This window comes from Ostrinia nubilalis, chromosome 28 (assembly GCF_963855985.1).
Source record: "Ostrinia nubilalis chromosome 28, ilOstNubi1.1, whole genome shotgun sequence".
In the NCBI taxonomy this organism is placed as follows: Eukaryota; Metazoa; Arthropoda; class Insecta; order Lepidoptera; family Crambidae; genus Ostrinia; species Ostrinia nubilalis.
The window spans coordinates 3,410,422-3,425,823 of NC_087115.1; the positions used below are offsets into that span (position 1 = coordinate 3,410,422).

The 15,402-nt window shown below is 33.0% G+C and overlaps 1 protein-coding gene across 1 annotated transcript in view; it reads left to right on the plus strand.

The window, feature by feature from the left end:
• LOC135085479 (uncharacterized) overlaps positions 1-4,792 on the plus strand; it is a 140,616-nt gene extending 135,824 nt beyond the window's left edge. The window contains exon 20 of the mRNA XM_063980270.1: positions 262-4,792. Coding sequence (XP_063836340.1) covers positions 262-293 — 32 coding nt within the window. The 3' untranslated portion in view covers positions 294-4,792. The remainder of the gene's footprint in view (positions 1-261) is intronic.
• Positions 4,793-15,402: the final 10,610 nt, after the last annotated feature.

Below are 15,402 nucleotides of genomic sequence, written 5' to 3' on the forward strand. Positions count from 1 at the left end.
GCTTGGGAGGCGTCATCTACTAGGAGGACTCTTAGACATCGACTGAGCTCGACTCTTGACTACAAAAATGGGGGGCGCTAAAAAATAATTAATTCTCAAAGTGGGCAGTAGACTAAATTAGTTTGGGAACCGCTGCCTTAGGGGTTGAATTTTGGGGAATTCTTCGTTCAATCCGTTCAATAATTTGAGCTGTGTGTCAGTCTGTAACGGATTATATTAGATATTTTTTAAAGTTATTTATTTATATTGTTTTTATTACAGGATACCCTTCAACCAGCCGCGGGGGTACATGAATGATTTATAAATTATAGCATAATTGCAATTATTACATAAATTATACGTAAAGTCAGTAATATTATGAACGAAAGAAACATGGAAACAACCTAGAAGCAAACTAAATTATTTCAAACTTTCCCGCGGCCACTTTCAAAAACCGGGACAAAAATTTTGTTTTTCTCCTTGAAAAATTATAATACCTAAACCTTCCTCATGAATCATTCTATCTATTGATGAAAATTGCATGAAAATCCGTTCAGTATTTTTTGAGTTTATCTTGAACAGACAGGCGCAGCGGAAGACTTTGGATGTTTTACAATGTTTTATAAACTTGGAAGAACAATTAAAATAATAGAAAAAGGTTAGTTTCTATGATTTTTTCGTTCGCTGTATTTAAATTTATATGGAAATAGTGGTAAGTACCTAAGTCAATTGGAATTATTTCAGGCTTAAATACAATATTTTGCACCTTACCCATTCGATTTAAGGTTGATTATACAAATAATAATTTCAATTATAATTTTTTAAATCTTTGGTGCATCAATGTGTTGAAACTTATTTACTGGGTGTTAAAGTATAAAATTGATTGTTGTTTTATTACATACAGGGTGTAAAATATATGTTTATAACTGAAATAATATCAATTGATAAAACTAAGTGTCTAATTTAAGTAGAACTTACAATTCTTCTTGTACAGTTTCATAAAATGATTGAAAAAACACAAAAACATTATCTGATGGATGTTAAATGTTAATTTATAAAGGTGTGTTCACACTGCTGCAGTAGATGTGGATACACCTTAATGCAATAGTAAACTTTTAATTAATAAATAATATACTCGAGACTTATCAGAAAGAGACTATGTACTTTTGAAACCAGGCGATAATCTTTCTCTTTCTATCACTTTGAAAAGCTATACCGAGTGAGGCAGACAGATCAAGTCCCATGTCATTCCTAGATATCGCTCAAAATTCGATTTAAATACAAGAAAACACTATTGTACATACTAGCCTTACGTAGTGTTCTGTCTGACGAAAGTATGTATGTATTTCCAAAAATATTTTATCTTTAACTAGATTTTGCCAGCGGCATCGCTTGCGTAAAATTTGAGATAAAATAGTTCTACTTATCACGATTCTATATTAAAAAAGTTCATGCTTCAAAAATGACGGACTTCCATACAAAATTTCAACCCCTTTTCACCCTTTTAACCTCGTAAGACCGAAGAGTAAATTTTGTCGACTTCTAAGTATCGCCGGATGTGCTTTCAGAAGAACGAATAATTTGAAGTAGTAAACGCCGAGCACTTCGAGTAAAAAAATGTCTATGTTAGAGATTTTCTTTTGCATTCATATTTTCAGGGGCCCTATATAATAGTGCATAGAGCTTATTTTAGGTGAAAAATAATAAAAAAATGTTTTCTCTTAAAAGAACATTCGGTATTACAGACTTTAAAAAGGAAAAGTAAATAAATTGTATTTTATACTTTAAAGTAAAACATAAATGTAACCTTCTTAATAAATTAATACTACATAAAGATACAATAATGATATTAATAAATGTAACTGAAAAGGTACAACGGTTTTTATTTTATTTAATGTTTCATAATTAGTACTTTTAAAAGTACTATCGGTTTTATAACATACACTAATGCTAGGTTAGAATGTATAAGAAGTAAAGTGAAAATTCATGTTAATTATAATATTTACTAAACTAAAAATCAGAACGTTCTCATGGTAAATTTTCTCAATCATATCATAATTTTAAAAGTCCAATACTCAATTCCATCCCAATAGAAAAAATATACAAAAATAAAACTTTCACCATCAAGACCGAATGTTCCTTGCAAAGAACTATTATTTTCAAACGAAAAAAAATCTTACAAAACTACTTCAAATTGGGAAAAATAATTTTTTTGCTTGTTTAGCAGTATTTTAACTTAAATTATACTGATCAGTTTTGCAATTAAACTACGTTAACGCGAAGAAAAAAAAATAATCGCACATCACGTCTTCTCGGACGAACCACCTTGTCAAAGGAAAATGATAATTTGACAGTGACGTTTTGTTTTTTTTATATTAATAAGTTTGGATACCTGATTTTGAATACTTTAAGCCATAGACTATCACTCTTTTTTTTCGATAGGCGCGAATTTTTGAACTTAAATTTATCGCTAATGTTTTAGTTCCTCTGAAGGCACATCCGGCGATACTTCGAAATCACCTCCGAAAATGTCTCGGCGTTACTGACTACAAAGTTTTAGTTCCTTCTGATGCACATCCGGGCTTACGAGGTGGGTTGAATTTAGAAAAATCCTTTCTGATTCTTGGACTAGTGAAAAATACCAGAATTGTTATTTCAGTACTCAGACTAATCACAGGACGAATATTAAATTGAATTTTGAGCGTTGTTTGGTAATACGCCTCATGTCCGTTTTCACCATCAATCCCTAATTTTATAAGTGACCCCTATGGTAAAACATAACAAGAATTTTGTTTTAATAGGGGTCACTTAAAAATTAGGGATTGATGGTGAAAACGGGCGTCAGTCTCTTTAAAAATTAAACTTGATATTATTTCTTGAAATCATGTTGATATTAAATATGTAAATAAAACACGCTGTATCTTTCGCTTGGCGCTAACACTTTTGGAGGTACACGATTACTTTTTCAAAAATTTAAAATAAAAAAAATATTTTTTTAATAAAAAAAATTTTTCGGAAAAAAATGCAAAACTTCGCTTTTAAAAAATTATGTGTATTTTATTTATTTTTACTGTCAAAAGCTTTAGGTTTATTTTAATGGAAACGTTTTTTTTGCAAATGTTGGGACCAAAACTAAGGATTTCTCTATGAATTTATCTATGGTTCCGACATAGATTATTTTCTACCTTCTCTTTGAATGTCTATGAAGCACAATTAAATCTTCGTATTTAATCATTTGTATGTGTTAAATTAGGTAATTTAAATATACAATAGTTAATAAATGGAATTTCCTTCTTTTTCGTTAACCGACTGCAGAAAGAATGATGTTTAGAACTATCTGTTCTTTTAACTTGTATTTTTTTTAATTATAAATTCAAACGATTACATGGATGAATTATTATTTTTTTCGAAGTAAAAAATATTTTTTGTACAGTCAACAGCATAATATAACTCATAATACAACTACATAAATGTCATAGAATTTATCTCTATGTGCTGTCTGTACAATAAAAAATATTAATTAAACTTTGGAAATTCCTTTTAAAGTAAATGACAACAATATTAATGTTTAGGATAATGCCCCAGGGTCTTATTTTTGAACCGCTAGAGTTCTGATTCGCATACGATATCATCATCAGGTCATTTAGTCTCCAATGCAGGAGCACGACCCTCCAATTTACCAGAGGCAAATGGAGGATTTGTCCTACACTCCCCACGCTGGCCAGACGGGTTGGGGAGGCCTGATGTTCGCATATTTGTCCCTTAGTCGCCTCTTACGACATCCACTCTCGGAAATTTAAATTGTCTATGGAGTATTCTTAACTATGCGAATTTGAACTCTATTGCTTTATGAATACGACTCATAACCCTCCATCCCAAACGTAGTAATGAATTTGATGGCCGTATAACCATAGTAATAAATGAATGTTGGATGTCGTGCTCGAAATTTTATAAATGTACCACTGGATACACCTTTTAGTTGTTTTAAGGTGGAATTTGATTAGCAACAGGAACTAAATAAGTTTATGCACCTTATTGGGTTGGATTATGGTCAATTTTAGTCTGGTATGTCTTATAAATACAGTGAATTGTTAATTTGCCATCCATAATAAGACAATTTGTAATATAATCGACATAATAACTAACTTATTCATGAGACTTTGTTCGCGTTAAGCTTTAGACCCCCCTTTCATCCTCTTAGGGGGTGAATTTTGGAAAATCCTTTCTTAGCAGATGCCTACGTAAAAATAACTATCTTTTGCTTTTATCCATCCAGTAGTTTGAGCTATGTGTTGATAGATCAGTTAGTGGTATAAATGTCCTACTGAACCTGAACCGTCCTAGCTATAACATTGTCAGGAGGGCGCTACTATCAATACTGAATTATTAGTTCCGATTATTGCCACGTAATTGTGACATTTACAGGATGGCGCTACTGTCAATATTGAGTTGTTCGTTTTTGATTTTTGCCACATGACGTTTCAAAATTGTAACTTTAAATAAAACCAGTGGTACAATTATAAAATATGAAATAAACAAAAATATAAACACAGTAAAATAAATATTTACAGGTCAATCAAGACATTTATACCTAAATTCTTAAGCTGTACTCATTTTAAATCTATTCCGTATAATTTTAAGGACTACTTTCGTATGTATAAGTTAATTGTTAAAATTTAATAAAATTACATTCTGTTGCAAAAACACAAGAAATTGTTTATTTTTAAAAGGTTGTTCTCGTTATGTTTTTGACGATATTTATAATTATGTAAACAAACATTGGTTGGCAGTAAAGTTTATATTTTACTACAAACAGTTATTTTATTTAAATATCCGAGTTTTTTTACCTTCATAGGTTCTAAAGCCCGGTCGCCGAGCACGTAGAATTTCGTCCAATGACCCCAAGCTACGATTTAGTTTCAACGGGACACAATGTCAACGGGACACATTTTCAATCAGACACATTCCCACGTGGACACAGTTGCAAACTGACACAATACAGTCAGTCGAATAAATGAAAGTGAAATGAAAAATATGAACATTAAAATAACTATATTTTATTACAATTAAAAACGAAATTAAACAGAAATAAGCATCTTCGCGTACTTTCCTTAAATCAATAAAATAACCTTAACATAACATAGACCAATCAATAAATTTTACCTTGGCTTTTATGAGGGGTTCGAGATTTCGTGACGTTTCCGCACATAGATATGGAAAGACTAGCGGCCGCCCGCGACTTCGTACGCGTGGATCCCGTTTTATTACCCCCTTCATCTATCTTACGCGGTTTAGATTTTTCCATACTTATCGCTCGTAATAATGAATTATTCTACGTGCTTGGCGACCGGACTATAGATTTTGTTTTTTTTCTGTCTGAATTTGAAGAAGGTCTGAAGTCTCGTTGACGTTAGACGTCTTAAAAACACCCTCCCTCTCTCATACCTCAGGCATTGACTGAGTTCAGCACTAAACCTATAGCTTAAGGTCTGAGAAAACAGTGCTTTAAAAGCAATCTTTCTATGTAATGGCCGGTTACAAACAAGTCAAGATGATCGCAAAAAAGCCACTTTTTTTCAAATGATTAAAAAATTTGCAAATATATTTGCCGTGTGTTGTTGTGCAAACATTTGGCCAACATCTTGACACGTCTGACCGGGAATTTTGAACAGTCCAATCTTCTTTCAGCAACCTTCTCTCAAATCCTGTCACGTAAACTTGACATTTGACAGTACATCAATGCCATTCCCCACAACGTGCGACCCGGCTGCGGTCATGAAAATTCAACGTGCAATGTGAATAACCACACAAAACTAACTTTCTAATAACCCAGAAACTTATGGCCAACCCAGTATTTAACTGCAAAGATGACCGCGTCAGCCAAACCGACTTAAAAGCAAGCTTTGATAAGCACAAGTCCTGGTACTATCTCGACGTGGAAACCGATAAAACGAAAACCTACACACCGAAGAAGAAAATGGTGAAACCAAAGCCCGTTTCAAGTATATACGTGCGTCCCAAAAATCTTCAGGCGAAGGCGTCCAAAATAGTTCCAGATGTTCCGCCGCCGAAAGAGATAAGTTATGTGCACGAGTTAGGCATGAAACTGGCGATCCATATTGGTGTGTTCCTCGTGTTTATTCTGTCATCGCTCTGTGGGGTATCTTATCTGTGGCCGGTGAGGGTGGCCAAGTCCAAGCCGAAGGTTCAAGGAGTATTTTGAGTCATTAATTTCAAGTACTTAATAAATACGTTAACTCCTATTTGGTTCATCATTTAACGATGTCTAATTTGGTGATTCGCGTTGGTTATTCTTAATTGCCCCTTTTAGTATCGACCAAACTGTGGGGCAACTGGGAATTACTTTACAAAAATGTGCCAGTTTCCTTCACTTTCATTCAATAGATTAACAAATTATGAAAACCGTATGGAAATCTGTTTGGTAGTTATTGAGTATCGTGTTCAGGTTTTAAAATTTGTAATGACTTATAATTTATAGTACATACTGTTTTTTACATGCGGGGGAGACTGGGATATTTCTGTTAATTAATTCCCAGATGCCCCCAGTAGAGAGGGCAACTGGGAATAACCCGCGTACAACGCCATCTGCGTTAGCGAATTTAAGTCTCCATGGATGTAGTGTGGTGTGGTGAACAATGATGTTGTGTGTATATTGTCAAATTCTTGGAAATAATTCTTATGTATAGATCTATTAAAATAAAACGCACGTATGTAGCAAATAGGTGTATTAGACAACTCCAAGGTTACATACAAAATAAATGCGTATTTGAGACCGAATCTTTTCAAGTATGTTCACAGGTTTTTCTACAATTCCTTTTTGAGATGTACTTAAACTAAAGCGATAGTGAACTTAAAAATAGTTTTTGAACGTACATTTAACTAAAATATTAACACCCGTATTCACAAACGATACTTGCTTAAGTGAAGGAGCAAATCGAACGCACAGCGTCGAATAGAGCTCTGTGATTGGTTTGTGTGTCACCCTATAGTAATGTTTGTGAATACGGGCGTTAATCATCAACTTGAAAATAGTATAAAAACAAAAATAAACAGAATAAAACACTCAAAATTCGATTTAAACTCAAGATTATTGAGCATAGCTTCAGAATACAGGTCCAAAGACAAGGCAGGGTGTAATAAGTTGTATAAGTATACATTAGAAGTTGTAGATGTTGGTTAAAAAGATTTAAAGCATTTTTTATTATTACCAATTTTAGTCACTCTACCTACGGTCACTAACAAGCAACCAGACAGAAAATTATTATACAATCTCAAAAGAATCCCTTTGTGTCCTCACTAGTTGTTGCCACTGTAGAGTTAGGTCCTGTCACTCGCCAGTAGTGCCAACTGTTATATATAAAAACAATAGCCCTCATTGACTAGGGCCTAGAGTGTCAACTATCCAATGAGAAGTATAATTTTGAGCGCTCACTATAGATAGTTCCATCCACGAAGACGCGCCCCACCATTCTTCCGCTAATGTTTGAGTGTTATTGGTACACGCTAAATCATCCATGAGTGCACACGCACACTAAAATAATGACGCTCGGATTGCTCGGATCAAACTCCCCGCACCCCGCGCGACCGAAACCAAAAATTAGTGGGGCGCGTCTTCGTGGATGAAACGATCTACATTCCACGTCTAGTTACAGGACTTTACTCGCTACTGGCGCCAACTGGTGAACGAAAATACAAGCCCTATTGCACCTTGGTGATTCAACGCGTTTTTTTTTTTCAAATCTAGTTGCTGTTACTGACCCATATAATGCTACACAACTACACAGTAAACTAACAGTTTATAAAGTTCGACCCTGAGAGCAAACGAGTTTTTTCCCAATATCCACCAGTGGGGACTATGGGAAATACGTCAAGTATAAAGTTTCAAATTTAAATTCAGACAAGTGTGCGTTAGTTTTATTATTTATTTTAAAATTTATTACGTAATATTGCTTGTTTTTAAAAGGCATGTAAATGTAACGTTTTGAAAATTTATGAGAATACATAGTCCATATTCGCCGAAATTATTTTTTATAAAGTACTTATACACAACCAAAAACTTTTATGTATACTACTAAACAGATTTAAAGTTACTCATACACACACAACATTAATTTGGTAGGGAATTTGAATAAAAATGTTCCTTAAAAATTGTTAAGTAATTTAAAGTAATTTTCTTATTTAAACACAATTTTAATTTACATCTTGTATAGTTGTATACATAAAAATATTTGTATACAACTTAATTAAGTATACAATAATAATGAGAACAATAATTTTTAATTATTATGAGATAATTTTGGGTTCGCTAAATGCCACTTATAATAAAAATAATGATAAAAAAATCTTAACTAGGCATATCAGTGTAACTATTGAAATGAAACACTCTTGTAGGTTGTTCTAACTTGTATTTCAGCACCACTGATTTACACAATTCCGACATTATGACGTCATCTTAATAGTACCTCTTGCTTTGGACGCTCAAATCGAACTGGCTGTCCAGCGGCATGCCAGCGATAAGGTAACTTCCCCTTCCATCAGTGAAAGTCGACCGGTTCAAAACGACTTATCGACGGCATGCTCCGGAACTAGTCAAATGCAATACTTATTTCATAATTAGCTGTTTTCTTAATTTTTAAAATACTAAAATGTATACATTAAAAATCTAAAATAATTAAATTAAATAATAAATATGAAATAATTGGATTTAATACAAAATAAATTCTAAAATGCCTAGGAAGTAATCAAATAAAGTATTTTAATTTAATAATGGGTTTTTGGGTTCTTCTAAAATACAATACAAATACTAAAATTGTTGCAATAACTATTTAAAAGTAACCAATTATCGTATAAAATACAATATAAATTCTAAAATCATTACATTCGGCCATCCGACACCGTGATGCCTCCCGGCATTCACGTCTAATAAGGATTTATTCTAAAATCATTAATATTACTTTTCAAACAATATTACAATATGAAGCATATAAATAGTAGAATGATAAACAATTCTATGACAACTTGTTAACAAGTGTTTTAACATTAATAATGCATTTTAGAAACTATTCTTCATATTAAACCAGTAACAAATGTTAAGGGAGAAAAATCTTGTAGGCACTTATACACACTATACATATTCACCTAATCTATATTATTCGTAATGACTTATTTTATAACCAATAACGGATATTTGCATGAAATTCAGATATTAATCGTTTTACTTTATAATTTTCTCAAAACTACCATATCGAATATATCGGAAACTTCTCTTTTTAAATCTAAATTTTTATTTCACATAAATACACGTCCATTAGATGTTAGTACATAATCAATTTAATTACAGTGTATCTTGCCATGACTGCCATGTGAAAGTTATTAAGTTTATAAGAACATGTCAAAACGTTAATATTAAGTATATCCAATTATATCCATTTGTAACCGTAATCTGGCAAATAATGAATTATGGTCACGATTTATGATTAACACTAAAGGTACTTTCGTCAGAATTATGTATTCCTAAGGTCTTAACATAATTTTCTTCTTTACAAATTTTCCAAGTTTTTGAAACCAATAGGTACAATTACAGTGTCCTTATATTATGTGTTTCTGAATGTCTGATGCTCGATTTCATCACGATAAGCGCAACATATTTGCCATCTAGCTGTACGTGGGACCACTAAAAATAATTTGATAACCTTACTGTATCTGCTATTTGAAGAGATTACGATGTTTGGATGGGTTGTCAGATTCTATGACTGAATTTTGGTGTTTGGACTATTCGCGGAACTAAATTTCTTCTCCTTTTTTTTTAACGTGGTTCTTAAGGCAGCATAACCAGTAGAAACTTTTAAGTCGTAAAAGACATACCTTTTTTTTTTTAGCACACACACCACAGCTAGTGTCTCTAACTCATAGAAGTTGTCTTTCATTGAAGATGTCTTTCTTCAGGGGTCGTCTGTCTGTGGGTCGACTAAAGTAAGTGACTGCTACAGAACTTTGAAGACTTTTCTCTTTATCATCAAGATCTGACTTAAATATGATTTAGAGTCCTGAATAATATTGATAATCATAGCATTGGATCAAGTTAGTCATCTATAGTTTTCTGAACCCTTTTCCCTTTTGTAATGAGATAAGTGGTAATGGTGGTATTTGCACATTCTTTTTCATCCTGACATCAAAGACTGCACGTGTACGTCCTATCTCAGTCAGATTTATAGCAATACAATCGCGATAATTTCACAAAAGAGTATAAAGCTTATCTAACTAACCAGAACATTTCGGAACTAAGTCCGGGCTTAGTCATAATATCAGCTCTATCGAGAGTATCCATAGCTGAGGGGTCTTTTACAATTCGATTTACATGACATATTGGACATGCTCCAAAAAGCATTGAAGTAGCTATTAAAATATTTGCTTTAAGTGTTATTGGACTAGGAGACAAATTACCAAAAACGATTTCACCTTTGCCGTTGTGAATTAAAAAGGCTCTTTTAAACACCCGGTACTTGGCCCCCTGTTTAATTTACATACATAACATACAAAACAAACAAATGTGACAAACAAAATTCCACGCGGAAGAACCCTCGGCGGAAAGCTATTCGCATTATAAAATATCACTTGAAAATATAGAACCGCCTAAGGCGGGAATCGAACCCACGGCCTTAAGCTCGCCAGGTGTCAAGTTATTTTAAAAATTTAAATCGAAAGGCAACTGTAAACGCCAGAAACTATCCTCTGTAAAACTAGAAATTTATGTTAACTGGTATTCACTTGTGTCCGTCATTTTCGTGGCTCTCGAAAATATTCTGACCAGGAATTTTATAGAATGTCAGTATTCAAAACCGTGAGAAATTGCAGTTGCGTGAAGTTTTGACCAATAGACGTGTTGACACCGCCAGTTAATTGACGTACTTTTAAAAACTGTCAAATCAAACTCCCATAGATTTCGTATGGCACGACAAGCAAGTGACGTCGCTATTTTGTGAATTTAATCAAACTACTTTTCTTAATTACAATGCGACCAAAAATGATAATTTACAGGTCATTTCAGATTAATTAAGCTTTCAAGATCAGAATGTCTTTAATAAATTGTAATATTGAATCAATATCGGTGTCAAATCGTCCATTGTCAGTGAAGTCTGCTATACATCATCAATCACTAACACTTCTATAACAGCGTCAATCTCATCAACATTTTTGTTTATATTATCTCTATACTTTGAGGTATGACTGATGATTGACCACAACTTTTACAATTGGAATTGATATTGAAATGATCTGCCAAACTATACTTAGTTTCAGCATCGGTTTTGCGTCAACAAGTGCACTCACTACCAACACTTAAAAGGATTTTTCATTTACCAAAACAGTCTCATAGATTTTTTTTGTCATAAAAATAATTACGTAAACTGTTCATCCTTTCAAGTAGCAGGATTCAAAATTTCCTCTAACAGACGTCCGTAGTTCTCTTAGCTAAGCCAATTAACTTTTGCAATGTCTAAGTCAAAGACAAAATTCTCTTATTTGCATTAGCTATTATAATAGCGCTCACAAAATTGTCATAAAATGAAAGACTACTAAAAGAAAAACTTTAAACTTCTGCTCATTATGGAACCTTGACGTTTCATATCTTTTGATCTACCAAAAAAATGACTAACCTAACCTATGAAACCTTGGTACAGGTACTAAGTTCTTTTTATAGTTACAAATTGCATGACTTTTTTTATGACTTCTTACAGTAATATAATATTGTGTTTATTTGAGCTCGCTAACTGATGTAGTTCTTTGAGAAAACTAAATTAGAAACTACCTATCTAGGTCAGACTAATGTAATCAGAGGTCAGAATAATTCGAAATATATTTTTGAAGTGGAATTATAGATCTATAGACAAGATATTGTACTTGGCAAAAAAACCTACCGAAAGTCCGAACCGACGACAATTTTAAAATAAACGAATCATTAATTAATTCACTTTACTTGTGTAAAAATATTTAAAAAAATAATTTTTTTTTGCACATTTACTTTAACGTTAATTTAAACGTTATAATCGAATACTTTATCATTACCTTTAATTATTACTATTAAAGATTTACTACATAAGCTAATATTCCCATTTTACTGTAGGTATGCGTAATATTTCATAATGTGTGCGCAATAAAAAAAAACTACCAATAAAAAAATCTAAGGCACTTTTCTTCACTAGAGTCTACCAGAAATTTTACGAACCTCATGTGGCACTGCTCTTTCAGTAGAGCTGGAAGAAGATGAGCTCCTTCGCGTATTTTTCTTCAACCTTGGCCTCATATAAGACGATCGTGGTGGCGCCTTCTTACTGGACGACGACGACAACTTCGTCCGCTTAGCACGCTTATTTCATCGTCAGCTGACGGGTGTCCCTGGCGGCATACGAGCTCCATCTTCAGTAGTCGTTGTACTCAACTGTGAAATAAAGTACTCGATGAAATAAACTGTGTGACCAGCATCAACTCAACATCATATGGAAGCTATGTTCATGTTATATTAAGCAAAAGTTTGATTTGTGTCTTTTCCAAAAATCTAAATCTCAAAAAATAAATCTAAAAAATCTTTTGTTTGACAATTAATATTATGCTCCCTGGGCAAAGTGTAGTAAAATACCATTGTGACATGTTTCTATTATACATATGCATCACAAATAAAGATTTTGTATTTATACTTGTATTTTATTCAGTGCGACCTTCACACACAACTCATGTGACAACTGGACGGCTTGCTTGTTATGTCAGTAATAGAAGGCTTTTCATTCTAGAGACTATCCTAAACAATGGGGCCCTTAAGGCGCATCTAGCCTGATAAACTGGAGTAGTGTCTAGCCTCGTTATACTAAGTCATAGTCATAGTCATTGTTCATAGTCATAGTTATAGTCAAAGTCAAAGCCAAAATATCTTTATTTGTTTAGTAGACTAATTAATAGCACTTACCAATCGTCAAATATTTTGCTCATAAGGAGCCTCTACATGTCTCATACTTAGTCATAGTCAATGGGGCATCTAGCCTGATAAACTGGAGGCACGTCTAGCCTCGTTATACTAAGTCATAGCCATAGTCAAAGGCGCATCTAGCCTGATAAACTGGAGGTGCGTCTAACCTCGTTATACTAAGTCTTAGTCATGGTCATAGTCATGGTCATAGTCATAGTCTTAGTCATAGTCTAAGGCGCATCTAGCCTGATAAACTGAAGGCGCGTCTAGCCTCGTTTTAAAAATAACTATTTCATGCATTAAACGAAATATTCATACGTTTTTCTACTTGAACTTTTAAAATCAATTACTTTTTAACTAAATAAATAAAAACGTACCTTATGAGCTGTAGATCACATCCCACTTCTGAGTTGAAATGAAACACTCTTGTAGGTTGTTCTAACTTGTATTTCAGCACCACTGATTTACACAATTCCGACATTATGACGTCATCTTAATAGTACCTCTTGCTTTGGACGCTCAAATCGAACTGGCTGTCCAGCGGCATGCCAGCGATAAGGTAACTTCCCCTTCCATCAGTGAAAGTCGACCGGTTCAAAACGACTTATCGACGGCATGCTCCGGAACTAGTCAAATGCAATACTTATTTCATAATTAGCTGTTTTCTTAATTTTTAAAATACTAAAATGTATACATTAAAAATCTAAAATAATTAAATTAAATAATAAATATGAAATAATTGGATTTAATACAAAATAAATTCTAAAATGCCTAGGAAGTAATCAAATAAAGTATTTTAATTTAATAATGGGTTTTTGGGTTCTTCTAAAATACAATACAAATACTAAAATTGTTGCAATAACTATTTAAAAGTAACCAATTATCGTATAAAATACAATATAAATTCTAAAATCATTACACTATGTTATTTTACTAATATATTTTTGAAATAAAATAGCTCAAGGTATAATACACATCAACATTATACCTATACTAGCGGCCGCCTGCGACTTCGTACGCGTGGACCCCGTTTTACCCCTTAGGGGTGGAGTGTCATAAAATCCGTTCTTAGCGGTCTAGCGGATGTTACATCCTATAAGGAACCTGTTAAATTTCAAGTTTGTAGGTGTTATAGTTTCTGAGATTTCGTGATTAATCAGTGAGTGGTATTTCGCATTTATTTAAATCTTGTCTCTTTCTTTGCTAGAAATGGAAAGAGACAACAAGACTTCAAATGTATATCTGTGGGTAGAAGTCAAAAATTAATGTTAGACTACAGAGGGTAGGATGTTGTATAGTTCTTGGTGAGAAAATGAAGCGTCATGTGTAACAGTTTTGTTATTTTTTTTAAAAGTGTTGAGCCGACTATTAATATTTAATAATGGTAGATTATTAACCAATAAGAGTGTTCGTGAACGTGCATGAGTGTATCAGATGAAACAAGGCTTACCTACGTTTAGTAGTGAAACTACCCTGACATAATTCTACATTATGGTAAGTCTGATGATGATTTTCTTTAAGATAGTGCATGCTTCCTCAGTGTTAAAAAGAACACAAAAATAGTGATAAGTAAGAAATGTAGCTTTTTTATGCAGAACGATGCAGGTATTCGACCGCAATCGCACATGATGTTAAGTGAGATGCAGTCTAGGATGGTACATATCTGCCCTGTAAGTGCCTATTCGCTCTCGCCTTGAAAAGGCCCGGATTATAGTGTTCAGGAAAGACAGCAGCTGGCAGCGAATTCTAGTCCCTAGCTGTACGCATTATAAAAGAGAGTTACATTATCATGCAGCTATTGCATATTGCATTAATGTACTCAAGAGTTTATTGTAGGTACATTCTTTTTGTAAATATAGCAAAGCTTGGAATTTCCTTTTGGATGCTTAATAGTTGATGTGTATTGATACCTCAAGAGTAAACTATATTATTTACTAAATAAAATAACGTAATATACCTAAGTAAATAATTTTATTATAGAGCTGCGATAGTCATATTATTATGGGCTGATAAAATAATCGAATTAATAATTATTGCCAGTTTTATTATTATTGAGTTATTGCGAAAATATACAGCCAGATGTGCTTATTTTTTATTTAAAAACCAATTAAAACTATCAATGTTAGTATTTATTTTTGTGACTTAACAAATTGTATACAAACCGAGTATAATATTAATGATAATAATAGAAGAGAGATAGCTTTTAGTAACTCGTTAACTCACTGAGTTATAGGTCGAGCGTTTTACCTCCGCCATATCGAATTAAAAATGATCGAAAATGAAAATATCGAACACGTTTCATCGAACGATCAAAATATCGAATGATCCAAATATCGAACGTTCAGAATATTGAATGATTAAAATATCGAAAATCAATATATTCATATAGGTACAGTGTACACATATTTTTATTTCCCACTTTAGGGTACCATAGTCAACAAGGA